Source organism: Pseudonaja textilis, chromosome 6 (genome assembly GCF_049901715.1).
Source record: "Pseudonaja textilis isolate UNSWEBS1 chromosome 6, rPseTex1.2, whole genome shotgun sequence".
Taxonomy (NCBI): Eukaryota; Metazoa; Chordata; class Lepidosauria; order Squamata; family Elapidae; genus Pseudonaja; species Pseudonaja textilis.
This window is the reverse complement of record NC_141995.1, coordinates 9974708-9993252: the sequence shown is the minus strand read 5'-3', so window position 1 is coordinate 9993252 and position 18545 is coordinate 9974708. Positions and strand designations below refer to the sequence as shown.

The window sequence follows — 18545 nt, the reverse complement described above, 5'->3', positions numbered from 1 at the left end:
TTCGCAACCTTCTGACAAGCAAAGTCAATGGGGAAGCCAGATTCACTTAACAACCAGGTTACTAAGTCAACAACCGCAGTGATTCACTTAACCGAGGCAAGAAATGTTGTAAAATGGGGCAAGATTCACTTAACAAATGTTTCACTAAAGAACATAAATGTTGGGCTCAGTTGTGGTGGTAAGGAGAGAACCAGCCTAGAAGTAAGGAGAAATTCCTTAACAATGAGAACAATTAATCGGTGGATAGGTCTTGCATTCAGAAGTTTTGGTGATCCAACACTGGAGGATTTTAGGAAGAAACTGGACAGCCACTTATCTGGAATGGTATAAGGTCTCCTGCTTGAGCAAGGGGTTGGAGTAGAAGACCTCTAAGGTCCCTTCCAACTCTGTGATTCTGATTCTGCAAGTAGACGACTACCTGCACTGCATCCACGTCCCAGGATAATGTTGCAGTTATCCAATCTGGATCAGTCAACGGGGACCAGAAGCGACCGACCCAGATTGGTTCCTGCAAAGTAGATCAGACAACAATATATTTAATTTTCCAATCTCCCAGCTCTGAGCTGGATGCAAATCAGAAAGCTTTCTAAAGATAATTAATCCATTCCAGGCCTGCATAACTTGATGCAAGCAAGTTTGCCCAATCTTTTTCTTCTTCCATATACATCATCAGACATTGACGATCATGTGGGCGATCCTATTTTTATCAACAACCGCACGATAAAGTGCTGCTGAGTTTTGTCCAAAACAGTCCCTTAGATTTGGAAGACCTGATGTTTTTCTTCTGCCTGGACCTCCTTTGCCTTCAATTTTTCCTTGAAGGATTAGGTGAAGTAGGCTGTATTTTTCCGGGTGTCACATCCCATGTCCGAAATATTCTAACTTTCGCTTTTTAATAGTTTTGAAGATTTCCCTTGGCCTTCCCAGGCGGCTTATCTCCTCCTTATTTCTGATTTTGTCAACCATGATTTAAGCATTGTTCACAAAATTGTCTGCTACAAAATTTTGCCTGTCAATGACTTCTTCAGCTTCAATCACAATAATATATGGGCACTTTCCTAAGAGGTCTCTAGGGAGCGTGCATAAGCGCACCAATGTGCCTACCGTCCCTGTCCTATTGTTTTTTTATTTTTCTTTTATTTTTCTTATATGTACCCATTTCATGTATTCAAAACTATGTATACACCTATACTTATTATCTTGTAAACAATTGACAAATCAAATAAATAAATAAATAAACCGATACAAACTCAAAGTAAACCGCTTCCAACTCGACTGCAGAAAATACGACTTCAGCAACAGATTGGTCAACGCCTGGAACGCCCTACCCGACTCCGTGGTTACAGCCTCAACCCCTCACAGTTTCAACCTCAAATTGTCTACCGTGGACCTCACCCCATTCCTAAGAGGTCCTTAAAGGGGGCGTGCATAAGTGCACCAGCGTGCCTACCGTCCCTGTCTTACTGTCCCCATTTATCTGTATTTACTCCCTTTGTTCCTGTTTATGTTGATACTTACACTTGTTATTTTGTATATATTTGACAAAATAAATAAATAAAATAAAAATTAAAAATCCAACTTATACGTAACTGCCATCTGTAAATCCCCATTTCAAATGTTTCCAGTCTCTTCGAGGGGCTTTCTGTCAGAGACCAACTGTCCCCTCCCTAGAGCAAGATAGAAAAAATGGAGAGTCTGACAAGCTTGATTTTCAATCTTAGGCTTAGGCCATGGCTGCAGAAGACCTGCAGATGTTAGCCCAATGATAAGCCACAATAGGGAAGAGAAGGGAGATGATAATCAAATTTGGCATTACAGTACAGAGATGGTATTCAGCCAGTTCTGACAGGTTCTGGAGAACCGGTAGTAGAAATTTTGAGTAGTTTGGAGAACTGGCAAATACCACCTCTGACTGGCCCCACCCCCATCTATTCTCTGCTTCCCGAGTCCCAGCTGATCGGCTGGGTCTTCTTTGATTGCCCTGCACAGAAGAACAGAACTGGAAAGCAGGTTAGTGGGGTGGGGAGGGAATGGAGATTTTACAGTATCCTTCCCCTGCCATGCCCACCAAGCCACACCATGCCCACCAAGCCACACCCACAGAACCAGCAATAAAAAAATTTGAATACCACCACTGTACAGGTAGTCCTTGACTTACAACCATTTGTTTAGTGATTGGAGAGTTACAATGGCACTGAAAAAAGTGACTTATGACCATTTTTCACCCTTGTATCCTTTGCAGCTTGCCCAAGATCAAGTGGTCAAAATTCCATCCATCCAATGGTTAAATAATAAAAATGGAAGTTAGAAATAGGGAAACAAAATAAAGAAGATATGTTAAAAGAGATAAGTAAATATTATGACTAGTATGTTGAATATCACCATGTTAACATTGTAGAATTAATAAGTGGAATACTACTATGTTAAATATTGCAGAATTAATGTTAATGTAATGAAGGATGTTGTAATTTTGATTATCAACAAAGATATTTGTACCCAGACAGAACACTGTTCAATTGAAGATGGAATGATTATATTTTAAAAAAATTAAAAAAACTTTTTTAAAATCCATCCATCCATCTATCCCTCTCTCTATTCCCTTCAGAGTTAGCAACATTAACCAGAGCACACAAAGGAAGTAAGAAAAAACAAGCCACATAAATAAAATGCACAGAAATTATTATAGTCTGGCTTCAAATTAAGAGAATTTTTTTTCTTGCTTTGGTGTAATATTTTTCTTCTTGGATAAATTTGATATTTATAGCAGTATAGCAGTAACTCTTTTATAAAAAGAACATGTTCCTAATGTTAAATACATTCTGAAGTTTTTTTCTACAAATTAATAGCTGTTATATAGTTTGGGGAAGTTATGATCAGAGTTTGCTTGAAATTAACTTCATCCACCTCCTTCTGACATTCTGTCATCTAATTTTGGCAAGGATATATCTCGAAAACTACCATATTAAAAGAACTGCCTTATTAAAAGAATTGCTCAGAATTGCAGGATGATATCATAGCTACAATGAATTTAGTTAGTGTCTTTAGGAAAGTGATTTATTTTTCACCCAAGTATTTCCAACATTAATTGTTATAGGTGCTATTCAAATGAGGTTTTGTAGAGATTGTTTATTTTATCTTGCATTTTTGTTTGGTTCTGTTTATTTTAAAGGCAAGCCATGAAGTCATCTTTCCAAATGCTAAAAACAGTTGGATAATTTAAAACTCTCCCCACAGGAAAACCAGATGAGAACCTTTTGGAAAAGGTTTAAACGAATCCAGTTAAAATAAAAACTGAACAAAAATTAATCCCGAAGGCCCCGTCCAATTCTGTTATGACTCAAAATTAAATTTTTCTATAATAAATTAAGGGGATATTTAGGAAATGCCAAAATTAAGGGTGAGAAATCAGATACTGCTCCCAATGGATAAGAGAATAATTACTGAGGCCCAAGTTATGCCCTTAGAGATCAAATAGTAAAATTCTTTATTTATGTAGCCATTCAAAGGCTGTAGGTAGCACAAACAAGTTGTCTATTTGAAGCAGATATCTTGTACAGAGAAAAATGGCAGTAGAACGGAAAGATGGCGGAGGAAAAATTCCTCCTTGAGCTTTTAATTTTCTAACTTTTAGGATGGTTTGTTGGTTTAGTTTTGGTGGTGATGGGTGATGTTCTCAAATGATAAAAGTGAGAACTAAATGTGCCAGAAATGAAATGTTTTAATGAAAAGATGAACTGGGATGACAGGATAGCAGTGTTCCGATATCTCTAGGGTTGCCACAAAGAAGAGGGGGTCAAGCTATTCTCCAAAGCCCCTGAGGGCAGGACAAGAAGCAAAGGGTGGAAACTAATCCAGGAGAGAAGCAACCTAGAACTAAGAAGGAATTTCCTGACAGTGAGAACAATTAATCAGAGGAGCAACTTGCCTAGAGAAGTTGTCACTTTGTTCCAATGTTGGAGGTTTTTTTAGAAGAGATTGCACAGCCACTTGTCTGGAATGGCACAGGGTCTCCTCCACAGGGGGTAAGACTAGAAGACCTCCAAGGTCCCTTCCAACTCTGTTATCCTGTGTTTTTTCAATGAGACTGGTCTATCAGGGCAACCTGGTCTACTACTCAATTATGGGACGGCACATACAGCTTCCACTTTCGCCTCCAATCCAGGTAAACATAAGTTCAACACTCTGTTATTCTGTTATTTTGCTAAGCTAATTAACATTTTACATCTCCGTTGACCCATAAATAAGCCAACAATTACAGTAAATTTAAAGCACTTTTATCATTTAGCAACTCGTATCCTTATTCAATAGTCATTCTGTTATTAATTTAGTTTTTCATGGGGGAGAAGGAAGGAAGGAGGGAGGGAAGGAAGGAAGGAAGGAAGGAAGGAAGGAAGGAAGGAAGGAAGGAAGGAAGGAAGGAAGGAAGGAAGGAAGGAAGGAAGGAAGGAAATAAATGAATTCCTTGCACAATCTCCAGTCAATTCAGAACTGCCTTAGTCAGACTGTCCAAAGCAGGCATTTTCCACCTGTTTTTCCACTGTGTGGGTTGGCAGAAAAATAAAACACAAACCTCATCTTCACATCAACAAGTTCTGACTGGCAATGACTCCCCAGGAAAAAGAGCTTGCGATCAAGGTGGGCATGTCAACAAAAATATCAAGCAAGTGTGCAGCTGCCTTTTAAAAAAAGAGGGCAAATTTCATGCTTGGAAACATTTGGAAGGGAACTGAAAATAGAACACCTGACATAACAGTGCCCTTTCCCAAATCTTTACAGTGTGCCCACACTTGGAATTCTACCTAGAGTTTGCATCAGGGCACCTTAAAGAAGGATTTTTCAGAGCTGGAAATGTTTTTGAAAAGAGCAAGAGAAATGATTAGGGATCGAAAGAGCTTCCTTGGGAGGACAGGTAGTAACAGCTGGGTCTTTTTAGTTTGGAGTGAACGAAGATAGTGGGAGACACAGTGGAAATATATGAAATCTTGCAGGGCAGAGATAATGTGGAGAGAATGACATTTTTCCTCCCCTCTCATGCTGTTAGAATTTAAGGCCATGATTATCACTGGGTTTAAATGCAGGTAGATCCAAGACCAGCAGAAGGATATAATTTTCACTCAGAACAGGTCTACCCTGTGCCAAATTATTGCCTAAAACTGAGGTAAATTATGTATCCATCCATCCATCCATCTATCCATCCATCCATCCATCTCACTTTTTATAACCTTGTAATCCCTTAATTCAGGAAAGAATCAAGGCAACTGGATGGAAATGAGTGTTTACCAGCCAGATGCCCTTCCTGACACCACATGGAGTTCACAGCAGATTTTTTTTCCTTGTGCCCCTGGAGAGAAACATCTGCCACTACCTAGATTGAACTCTCAACCTTCTGAGTGGGAGGCAAGCATCTTCACCACTAGGCCACCATGCACCCCTCTCCCTCTCCCCTCCCACTCTCTCTCGGCACTTAGCCAGCTCTTTTTATCTATCTATCTATCTATCTATCTATCTATCTATCTATCTATCTATCTATCTATCTATCTATCTATCTATCTATCATCTCTCTATCTCTATTAATCTACCAATCTATAAATTTGTCTATCTATCTATCTATCTATCTATCTATCTATCTATCTATCTATCTATCTATCTATCTATCTATCTATCTATCTTCTCTCCCTCTCTCTCTCTCTCTCTCTCTCATCTGTCTCTCTTTCTGTCTGTATTGGACAGCAAACAGTGTAAGCCTTAAAATCACAAATATAGATAAACAATAAAACACATTAACACATTTATTATTTTTATAAATAACTCAAGATATTGAACATATCTAATACACCTTCCCCCTCCTATTTCCTCCCCCCACTTCCCCAAACAACCACCCTGTGAGGAGATGCTGACTGGTCCAAGATCCCTGAGTTGGCTTTCACGGCTAAGGCAAGACAAGAATTCACAGTCTCCTGGTTTCTTGCTTAACCACTACTCAAAACTGGCTCTATCCAAATGAAACAAGAAATAGTAACCAAGAAAAGCACTTCAAAGTAATGCCAAGCCTCCCAGGCTATACTCGGTTCTTGGTCGTCCCCCTTAAAGAAAAAGCTAGGCCCTCAGAACTTTCCCAGCAGAGTTGAGAGCCATCTGATCTCAAGGGGTAAAATGTTCCAGAAGGTTCCTTCCCAGATCTTGTGAAAAATGATCATGTCACTCTATTTTAGGGCCATTGTAACCTCAAACAGTCACAAATGCACTACAGGTAGACCCTCAACTTACAACCACAATTGAGCCCCAAATTTCTATTGTTAAATGATACATTTGTTAAGTGAATTTTGCCCCTTTCTATGACTTTTCTTGCCTCAGTTCTTAAATTGAATTGCTGCAGGTGTAAAGTGAATCTGGCTTCCTCACTGACTTTGTCAGAAGGTCACAAAAGGGGATCACACGACCCCGGAACTCTGCAACCGTCATAAATATGAGTCAATTGCCAAATATCTGAATTTTGATCATGTGGCCATCCCCATATAAGTGTGAAAAATGATCAAGTCACTTTTTTCAGTTCCATTGTAACTTTGTACAGTCACTACTATGTAGTTACTAATTATTGTAAGTCGAGGACTACCCATATACTCATTTACCACCTGTCCTTCTCTAACCTCATTTTCCACCTTTCCTTGTGGAGCCACGAGCTCTGCCTTGCAGGGACAACTTCTGAGGTAATTCTTGATCCAACTTGCTTTGTCTTCCTCTCCAAAACCTCAGAGTTATACATCTCAGTCTGACAATTTCAGGTTTTCTTTTCTCAAACATGGTTCAAGAGAAGGTTCATTTCAGTTCAACTCTGCAAATCAAGAATCAACTGAAATGAACCTGTGTCCTAGCCTACTTTTTCCTTCAGGGAGCATGTTTTTTTTTTAAAAAAAATTATTTTTAAAAAGTCAGGAAAGGAAAACAAAATAGCATGGGGTCAGAGGGAGAGAAAGGGCGGAAGAGAGAAGGAGAAAGATTGCAAGGAAAATATTATTTTTTTTAATAAAACTCACAATCAACCTCCTGGCAAAGGTAAGATATTTGAGCTGCTGAAACACCATTTCTTCTGAAAGCTCCTTGCTACCTCTGCACCTTGAAGCAAGAGTTATTTATACGCATTCCAGCTATTCCCAGGAAATACAAAGTTAAATCACATTTTACACTATGCAGAGAACTAAAATCTAGTATGTCCTTTATATTTCAGGCATAAGTGTTTGAAATTAAATTACGATTAGCCACCTGACTGACATAAACTCTGCATGGAAACCATTCATTTCGGCAATATGTGTTAAATCCAAAGGAAAATAAACATTTTGAAAATGATTTTGTTTCTTCTGCAGCAACTTCCATAAAAAATTGATGAAACATAGAAAATAGCAATGATACGTCAACCCAACCCAATTCACACGTTCAATTTCTTTCCCCAGAACAAACAACAATAGTGCAACAGGAATGTGTATGTCTACATTTTCACTGACACAATGCTAAGATGATACTGCTAATCAGTAGTGAACACAGTACACTTTCAACAATAAATATGGACATGGTAAACTGGGAATTAACAATGATTTCCCCAAATAGCAATAGCATTAGCACTACCACTTCGCAGTACTTTGCTGCTCTCTCTAAGCAGTTTACAGAGTCAGCCTATTGACCCCACAATCGGGTCCTCATTTTACCCACCTCGGAAGGAGGGAAGGCTGAGTCAACCTTGAGCCTGGTGAGATTCGAACTGCCAAATTGCAGTTAGCCAGCAGTCAGCAGAAGTAGCCTGTAGTACTACACTCTAATCACTGTATATCAGCAAATATCTGTAAATCAGTTTATTAAATTGAAATGTTTCTCTTCTGGCTGGCTGTGTTTGTATTAATCAATTGATGATTAGACCACATATTATTTGGGAATAACTTAAATAAGGTAGATCTTGAATATACTGTATAGTATAATAAATTACCCCCTTAATTTCTGATTGCTTATCACCATTTGTCTCTCTCCTTTCCAACAACACCCCTTCCCCTAATATTTTAAATATTAGAGTATATAGCAAATTCCACTATTTCATAATGTAGGGCTGTTTACCCCCAAAAGAAGTTTATTTTTTAACGGGAACAAAGGAATGCATTTCCTATGAATTCAAATTTTAAAATAAGGCTATTAGATGACAACGCTAGGATTTTAATTCAAATAGAATAGAATAGAATAGAATAGAATAGAACAGATGATTTTATATGATTAACCTGTTTATTTCATTCTAGGCTCTTTGTTGAAGAGGCATTTTTAATGCTGTACCCTCCTTTCATCACATTTTTCTTTAATCCTAATATTTATAACATTAGTCTCAGTTCTACCATCCCAATCCTTACCATGAAAATCTCCAAAACACTCCTTCCAGCATTCTCTCAATCCAGTCTCATCCTAAATTCCATCACTGTTATTTTTTACTTCCATTCTCTTTGCCGGAGGCTCCTTTTTTTCCTACTTCCTAACTAAAATTATTCACACCGAGACTAATTATACAATATCTTATATCAACCCAATGGAAATAGGCAATGTTACACTGTACAATCTGAAAACATCTGATTAGCTTGGTTTTTCAGGTAATATCTAGCCTGCAAGATCTGTGGTAATACATAAGAAATGAATGCCTATTGTTTTACTCTCACATGTTACTAATAATCGAAGTTGTAATCAGAGGTGGTATTCAGCAGGTTCTGACCAGTTCTGGAGAACTGGTAGCAGAAATTTTGAGTAGTTTGGAGAACCTGCAAATATCACCTCTGACTGGCTCTGCCCCCATCTATTCTCTGCCTCTCAGGTCCCAGCTGATCGGCTGGGTCTTCTTTGGTTGCCCTGCACAGGAGAAGGGAGCTGGAAAGCAGGTTAGTGGGGTGGGGAGGGAATGGGGATTTTGCAGTATCCTTCCCCCAGGAGTGAGGAGGGAATGGAGGAATCCTCCCCTCAGGAGTGGTGGGATTTGAAATTTTTTACTACCAGTTCTGTGGGGATGGCTTGGTGAGCGTGGCTTGGTGGGTGTGGCAGGGGAAAGATACTGTAAAATCCCCATTCCCTCCCCACCCCACTAACCTGCTTTCCAGCTCTGTTCTCCTGTGCAAGGCAACCAAAGAAGACCCAGCCAATCAGCTGGGACTCGGGTGGCAGAGAATAGATGGGGACAAAGCCAGTCAGAGATGGTATTTGCTGGTTCTCTGAACTACTCAAAATTTCCACTACCAGTTTTCTAGAACTAGTCAGATCCAGCTGAATACCACCTCTGATCCTCGGAGATACTGATTCAGCTGAACCGGACCAAACTGGTAGAATACCGTCACTGAATAGGACCTCCTCTACAACAGACAAAGACACCTCCTGGTTTATCATAAACACACAGTGCTATTTTAATAGGACCCAAGCTATTTCCTGCCTGTTTCTGAAGTTGCACATACGATTTTGACCTGTACGGATGTGTGTTCCCATGCGGATGTGTTCAGATATATTGTCTGATTTTGCATTCTCATATTGACCATTCATAATGCCAATGTCTGAAAGGTAGATGTTCATTGTACGTTGTTTATACAACTTTTCAGATTTACTCACAGATATTTTGCCATTACGGTTGGCTTCCTCCCTCTCTGCCAAGGCCTTCAGAAAATTATCCTTCAGCTCTTTTCCAGCACTTGACAAAATTCTAGAAATGAAAAAAGAAAGAAACAGAGCACAGTGTTTATCTTGCTTTCTTCTCGATCCAAACCACCCCCTAAAGGAAAGCAAAATTTGATGAACGTTTCTCGACAGAAGGCGTATCAATGCCAGGATTCCAAACCAAGTTAACAAATTTGGTTGTCATGTTGCATTTAAGCCATAAGTTTGTTTCTGGCCTATGCCTCTAGCCATTATGGTTTCCATGTGAACTCACCCAACTGTGGATTAGCCAAACAGATGACTAAAATAAAGAAGTGCTTACTCTAATATGTGGATCCATCGATTAAAAGGGCTTTTCTGGATATGCTTGATTAATAAACACAATCCCTATTTCTTCTGAATAAGATTTTTCTAAGCTGTATTTAGAATACAACTGATCAGGTCACCCAAGTTATTGATTCATCGGTGTTCTGACCAAGGCTTCCTGAGACAGTAACAATCATACGCTTTCCCCCAAAGCCTTTTTTTAATTATTTCAACGGCTGTGAATTATATGCATTCACAGCCCAAGACCCAAACAGTTTATAAATAGTCCAACAGAAGTCTGCCACAGTCCTTCAGGATGAGGCTGATAAGAACCCACCTTTATCTCCCTTGAAATGCTGCCAATGACTAAATTGCCAAACGGAGCACAAAGTCAACAAGGAGCTTCAGAATTTAAATCGACCAGGATGAACAAAGTTGCTTCCTGCAAAGGCTCATGTCCCTTTGCTCCTCCTTTATGTCTTATGAGAAGGCCAATCATCTCCAAGCCTTACTCCTGAGTCTCCCCTTTTGTCTTAACTGTTCTTGCCTTCTGGCAGCTCTGCGCACACGTGCACTGGGAACAGGCTCCCCCTATTCCTCTGCCTCACTGCTGTCGGAGGCTCCAGAGTCAGCACATAACTCCCAGATGGCCCTGGCCCCATCTCTGTGTCGGATGCAGGACCCTCATCCGAGCCCTCCCCAGACTCCAGGACTGGCCCATGTTCCTCCCCACTGTCCGACTCTGCTGCCAGTTCCACAGCCATGAAGCAATGACCTTTCTGTAGCTACAAGAGACGCAGAATATCATTTTTCAAACACACTCCTTGTGTATGGATTGTATCAAGAAAAGCTACACTTTAGAATGACTAATTGGATTAGGAAGTTACTTTTTAAAAGAAAGTTACTCTTTACCGTTTGACTTTTTTTGGCCCAGGTTCAATGGAGAAAAGAGCTGTAAAACTTTTGATTGTGACTTACATAATCTAATGTGCAGGAAATACTTTCGACGGGGCCTTAATCCTACGTACTTCGTTCTTTAATAAAATGAACAGTAATTGTAAAAACTGCACTTTACAACTTCATACGGTAAAACTCTTAAGAAGTCAGGGCTGGTATTTCTTTTTCCTTTTTTTGCGGGGGTTGTGGGGTTGTTGTTTTTTTTTTGTCAAAATACTTTAGCTGCTTATGTACTTTGTTTGAATGGTTTCCATGGTGATCCCAGATTTGGCTGACAAGGAGAAATCGACACCTGGCATAATATTGACAACAGCCTTACAAACAGTTAACAGCAAGCTAACAGCAATGCGGTCCTGTCATTTCTCCAATATTCACAAAAAAAATTAAATGGTTACTTTATCAGCTCTAGGCTAACTTCTTTTTTAAAAAAGGGCTACAATTACATTGTTTGCTTTCAAGGGAGGAGGGTTATTTTGTAAATCTTCTCCCATGCAAATAAAGAGAGGTAAAAAGGAGAAAAGTTCCTTAAAGTAAATATCATTAGTTTTTCTCTCTCTTTCTCTTGTTCTCTCTATTCTCTCTTTCTCATTCTCTCTCTCTCTCTCTCTCTCATTCTCTCTCTCTATTATCTCTCCCATTCTCTCTCTCATTCCCTCTTTTTCTATTTTCTCTCTCTCCATTCTCTCTCATTCTTTCTCACATTCTCTCCCTCTCATTCTCTCTCATTCTCTTTCTTATTCTCTCTCTCATTCACTCTCTCTCATTCTCTTTCTCTCTATTCTCTCTCTCCATTCTCTCTCTCTTATTCTCTCTCTCATTCTCTCCATTCTCTTTCTCTTTCTCATTCTCTCTCCTATTTTCTCTCATTCTCTCTCTCATTCTCTCTCTTTTTCTCTCTATTCTTTCTCTCCATTCCCTCTCTCATTCTCTCACACACATTCTCTCTTTCTCATTCTCTCTCTTATTCTCTCACACACTCACACACATTCTCTCTCTCTCTCTCTCTCTCTCTCACACACACACACACACACACACACACACACACAGGCACCCAGCTATTGTATAATTAAATTATTAATATTGCTATCATAGAATCATAGGGATTCTATGGATTCTATTTCTTGGAAAAGACCTTGGAGGTCTTTTAGTCCACCCCTGATCAAGGCAGGAGACCTTATATCATCCTGGTCAAATGGTTGCCCCATCTCTTCTTGAAAACTCCAGTGATGGAGCCACCACAACTTCCAGAGGCAAGCCTGGTTAATTGTTCTCACTGTCAGGAAATTTCTCCTTAATTCTAGGTTGGACATCTCTTGGATAAACTTCCATCCATTCCTTCTTCTCCTGTCCTCAGGTGAGAATATGTTGACCTGCTCTTCTCTGTGGCAGCCCCTCAAGTACTGGAAGACAGCTCTCACGTCAGTTCCTAAACCTTCTCTTCGTTAGGCCAGAGATACCTCGTTCTCTTAGCCACTTATTACATGCAGCTTACTTCACAGTAGGAATTAAACTCATAAAATAGTATGTCAGTCCCAGTGGGTGGAAAAAACAGTTATTCAAATATAGAAAGGAAAATTAGTTTCTCATATAATTGTATATTTGATGATGGGTGAATGGCCTTTTAGTTGTGTAGTATGTTTCATGAAAAAAAGTACAATAAGCACTTATTTCCAAAACCACTTACACGTAATTCAAGAAGTTGTTGCATTTGTTGTTTGCTTATTTTGTAGCCTTTTCATGCATTGAAGTAAGTTGTCCAGAATAGCTAGCAACTGAGCAGCCTTAGAAATGGACCAAATAAGGTAAATAAAAAAAGCACAAGCAATCCCCAAAATCAATACTGATAACCCTCAACTTACAACTGATCGTTTAGCGACAGTTTGAAGTTACAATGACACTGGGTGCAAAAGTGACATGACCATTTTTCATTTACAATCATTGTAGCATCCCCACAGTCAAATGATCAAAATTGAGATAGAATAGAGAATAGAATAGAATTCTTTATTGGCCAAGTGTGGTTGAACACACAAGGAAGTTGTCTTGATGCAAATACTCTCAGTGTACATAAAAGAAAAGATACATTCATCAAGAGTCAAGAATCATCAGGTACAACGCTTAATGATGGTCACAGGGTACAATAAGCAATCAAATCATACTAGGAAACAGCCAGTATAAATCGTAAGGATGCTTGGCAACTGGCTCATGTCTCTGACGGCTGCAGTGTCCCAGGGTCATGTGATTTCCTTTTGCACCCTTCTGACAGGCAGAGTCAATGGGAAAGCCAGATTCACTTAACAACCGTGTTACTAATTTAACAACTGCAGTGATTCACTTAACAAATGGGACAAGAAAGGTTGTAAAATGGGAGAAACCCACTTAACAAATATCTCACTTCGCAACAGAAATGCTAGCAACAGCAATAGCACTTATACTTATATACCACTTCATAGTGCTTTCCAGCCCTTTCTAACCAGTTTACGCAGTCAGCCTATTGTCCCCAACAATTTTGGGCCCTCATTTTACCCACCTCAGAAGGATGGAAGGCTGAGTCAACCTTGAGCCTGGTGAGATTCTAACTGCTAAATTGCAGGCAGCTGGTAGTCAGCAGAAGTAGCCTGCAGTACAGCACTCTGACCACTGCGCTACCGGGGCTCAATTATGGATCGTAAATTGAGGACTACCCATGTGTAAGCCTACAAGCAATACTACTATAACTAAGACATCCCCAGATGCAAAGTTGCCCCCAAAATAACCGATGACTGGATATAAGCAACAAGGGGAAACTGTTTTTCATGTTCATTTCCCCACTGACATTGGAGCTGCCAAACCACAAAATTTTGACTTACCCTTACTGGAAACAGAATGTTGGGTTAGCAATTTGGCATGATTCAGAAAAATAATTGTCACAGAAAGCAGAATACCACCATCGTTGTATATAATACAGATACCATACTTGGAAGTAATTCTCATTAAAGGATAATTACACGGTGTCAATGACAAGATACGCTACGGTGTGCATTTTGGAGAAAGGACGTTTTTAAATTAAATTATTAAATTTAAATTAAAGAAAAAAACAAAATAAAACAAAAGAGGAAGTGACATGAAAATTCCGATCATTAATCGTTTCCCAAAACCGAGCTGAATTTCTTTGCAACATTTTGATAGGTAGGTTAAAATGTGACATTTTTTTCTTAAGATACCAAAATGGACATTCAGCCATACCCCAAGTGGGTCACCTTCAGATTTTTTTTTTCTGGCCACTGTTAAAGCTCTCTCAGCTTTGAAGAAGCTTTTTAAAAAATAATAATAATAAATTGGGTTGTGGTTTGAGGAGTCTTAGTGCTATAAATATATACTTTCTCAGCAGTCTGGGAGAACTAACTAAGCAAAATCTAAAAAATATAGAGATCAAAAGTATATGAACCTTGGATCACACCGTACAAGAGGCCCTTTTAAAAATAAACATCTTTAGATCAAGTCATAATATTAGTCTAGTTTGGGGCGGGGACGGAAATATGTGTTATATTATCACACACTTTTGCTGCACAAGATACAATACGCCTTTACGATTAAAAGACTCAAAGCATCATATACTGATGAGCAGTAGATGAAAGGCTTGGTAAAAACTAATAATAACCCTAAGCAATTTTCAAATTTTTATTCGAATGGAAGCCTCTCTAACAACCTAGGCAAACAAGCAGCAAACCTTCCTTTCCAAAATGCACAAAGATTACTTCTTAGAGATTTGAAGGAAAGCAAAACCTAATTTTTGCATCTTGGCATTTTCTCTTTAGCACAAGATGTTCCTTGGATAATATGTACCTGAAATGTTTGTCTTGCTGACCGCAAATCAGTGAAAGAGGAGGGTTTTTTTCCTCCTAATTTGCAGAGAAAGCTGCAAAAAGAAAAAGAAACGTGCAGGGAAGCAAAGGGCACATACAGTTAAAACCTGGGGAAAGTAAGCACTGCTTATTCAAGTAGCCCTCAACTTGTCACCACAATGGAGCCCAAATTTATGTTGCTAAATGAGTCATTTGTTAAGTGCATTTCATCCCATTTTACACCCTACCTTACCACAGTTGCTAAATGAATTATTGCAGTTCTTCAGTGAGGAACACGGTTGTTAAGTGAATCTGGCTTCCCCATTGACTTTGCTTGTCAGAAGGTCGCAAAAGGGGATCACGTGACCCCAGAATATTGCAACCGTCATAAATATGAATCAGTGGCTAAGTGTCTCAATTTTGATCATTGCGTGTGGGGATGCGGCAATGGTTGTGTGAAAAATGGTCATAAGTCACTTTTTTCAGTATTATTGGAACTTTGAATGGTTATTCAACTGGAGTTTATTCCAGTTTCTGGCAAAAAGGACTCATTATGAAGAATGGGATCACTCAACAATTGTAGGTTGGCTTAATGACCACAGCATTCACTCTACAACTAAGGTCATAAAAACAGGCATGGTTGCAATCCCTACTTAATGACTGGCAGGACTTACCACAGTAACTCCAGGGCCAGTTATAGTTGTAATTCAAGGACTGTTTGAATAGAACAGAATAGAATAACAGAGTTGGAGGGGACTTTGGAGGTCTTCTAGTCTAATCCCCTGCCTAGGCAGGAAACCCTGCCACTTCAGACAAGTGGAGCACTGTTGTTCCACTGATTAATTGTTCTAACTGTCAGGAAATTTCTCCTCAGTTCTAAGTTGCTTCTCTCCTTTGGTTAGTTTCCACCCATTGGTTCTTGCTCTGCCTTCAGGTGCTTTGGAGAATAGCTTGACTCCCTCTTCTTTGGGGAAGCCCCTGAGATATTGGAACACTGCTATCATGTCACCCCTAGTCCTTCTTGTCATTAAACTAGACATACCCAGTTCCTGTCACAATTCATCGCATGTTTTAGCCTTTAGTCCCCTAATCATCCTTGTTGCTCTTCTCTGCACTCTTTCTAGAGTCTCCACATCTTTTTTTGCATTGTGGCGACCAAAACTGGATGCAGTATTCCAAGGGTGGCCTTACCTAGTCATTATAAAGTGGTATTAACACTCCACGTGATCTTGATTTTATCCCTCTGTTTATGCAGCCTAGAACTGTGTTGGCTTTTTTGGCAGCTGCTGCACACTGCTGGCTCATATTTAAGCGATTGTCCATTAGGACTTCAAGATCCCTCTCACAGTTACTACTATTGAGCAAGGTACCATATATACTGTACCTGTGCATTTGCTTTTTCTTCCCTAAATGTAGAACCTTACTTTTTTGTACCATTGAATTTCATTCTGTATACAAACCATTCTGTATTCAAACATTTATCTGGAGTTTTCATCCATGGATCAAACAAGACGAGGTATTAGTAGGTTATTTAATTCTACATATCCTGCAATCTTTAACATTTTATTGATGCCTTAGATAAGGAAATGAAGGAAATGGGAGATGAACAGAAATCACTTTGGAATAGTAGCTAATTACAAATTAAATAAGAGCCAGCAGGGTGATGTGGCAGCAAGAACAGTCAAATTAACAGACAGGCTGCATCAAAAGAAGAAATCATTATTCTGTTGGATTCTTGATCAGATTCCACCACAAATAAAAGTAGAATTCTGGGCACCATACGTAACCAGGTTCGAAGCAAACTAAAACAGGTTTGACAAAGGGCAAACAAGGTAGATCGAGTCATTAGAAATAAAAATCAATTAAAAAACTGAATATGTCCAGCTATGGAAAGAGAAAACTGCAGGAGAATGTAACAGCTGTATCCAAACACCTGGAAAGCTGTCAAGACTTAGTCTGTATCTTGCTAGAGTGCAAGACACAAAATAAAGAATTTAAGTTACAGGAGTGCAAATTCCAGTTGAACGTTAGGAGACATTTTTCTTAATAACAAGAGTGCTTAAAACGTGGAACCTCTGACCTGGGAAAGCGGTGTGTTTCCTCTTTAATGGGTGTCTTCAAACAGACGCTGGATAATTATCTTTCGGGGAATGTTTTTTTTTAAAAAAATTTGGAATTTCTGCACAATGAATTTCCGCAGGGTGCTCCTAATGGTATCAGCTCTACGATTCAAAGCATGCAGGTGGATAGTTTCTCCTGCTGCTGGACCACAGGTGAAGATCCACGCTACAATTCCCGAATATCATGAGACCTAAACATCCCCATCTTGTTTGGATCACGGTCAACACAAAGCGAGAGGTTGTTTTTTCAGCTGCTGGAGGGTTTAGACAAAGAACGACTGCCCAGAGCATCCCTTAAATACTATGTTGGCAAGGCAAGCGGGTGGAAGAAACCACATACCTGTGCAATGTAACAGATGGTGCAGTTAGTAACAATGAATGAACACAGCACTTCGGGAAAGGAGGCTTAAGTGAGTAGGCCCTTCACCACAAGGCTCTTATCTCTTTATGCTTGGCTGGCTGGCCATTCTCCATTTCAATGATCAAGACCCCCTTATGCAAATGATGGTGAATCAGAAGGTACACACCTGTGTTTGCCTCCATCTTTAATATCCCAGAGAAGGTTTTCAATCCTGTTTGGAGGCAGGCAAGCATGCAGCAACGTTCAGCTCAGGTTACAAGCAGGCAGGTGAAACGGCTTTTCAAGGGAGACAACAGTTTGCTGCGTAATAATAAGCCCTGACCTCAGGGTTTGAGGCTACTTTGTCTAATTGATTTCATTAATTAGACGAGGTATTTCTTCCATTTCTACAGATATTTATTATGCCTGGGCACAACTCAGTGGCTTGTGGCAATTTCAGGCCCCAATCTCAGAAGATTAAACACAATTTTTTTTAAAAAGTAGGATATAACAGCCGTATACAGGTCCTTCGACAGAAGGCAGGTTGGTAGTAATTGTTTAAAGCTTCCTTTTTAAAAAACAGTATTCAATCTGTTCAACTAGCATTTAATATGCTTATTTTGCACACAGTAGCACATTAATTCTTTGTTATGCAATTAATATGAGGTGGGGTCAATTTGTCTCAATACAACAATTAAGAGTTCAAGTCAATCCTGATTAACCTATTTTTGCATACTTTAACATATTAAGAAGAGCCCTCGCCAGCATGAACAGCTGCTACTACACTCTAAAATACCTTGGGATGAAAGCAGAGAAAATCATTTGCAATTAGTATATGACTGTTCAACTGATGAATTCAGTATTGTACTTGATAATTGTATATATTAAGGAAAAGGGAAAAAAAAGCTGCTTCCCTAACAGAGGCTGACGAACTCTTACAACAACTCAAGTCAGTCCTCACAAACTTTAAAGTAGTGCGACGAAACACATGGAACACATAAGAGTCCAAAATTAAAACTCACACCCCGCAAAGAAATTGGGTGTGAAGCCCATCCATTATATAGGATGACACAGTAGAAATATAATGAAGCTGTGAATCTCAGAACACCAACAGGCATATCCTATTCTTATGGTTTCCCCCCGAATGGAATTTTATAAGCAAACTCCAGATATAAATCTAGGAAATGAGACCCATGTGTGAAGGAATACAATCTTCCCCAAATGACAGATCTTTTTTAAAAAACAAAAAAAAAGGGGACCAACCAAGCAGAACTTTTGAACAGCAGTCAAAGAGTTGTCATCAAAAACAGCTGGAGATTGTGATAAAGTTGTTCAGCTTAG

The 18545-nt window shown here is 39.3% G+C and overlaps 1 protein-coding gene across 2 annotated transcripts in view; it reads right to left on the bottom strand.

The window, feature by feature from the left end:
• The window catches only part of CFAP299 (cilia and flagella associated protein 299), a 282858-nt gene that overhangs the window by 209067 nt on the left and 55246 nt on the right, over positions 1-18545 (bottom strand). For both annotated transcript variants that reach the window (XM_087935800.1, XM_026718933.2), the window contains exon 3: positions 9616-9706. In XM_087935800.1, coding sequence (XP_087791926.1) covers positions 9616-9706 — 91 coding nt within the window. The remainder of the gene's footprint in view (positions 1-9615; positions 9707-18545) is intronic.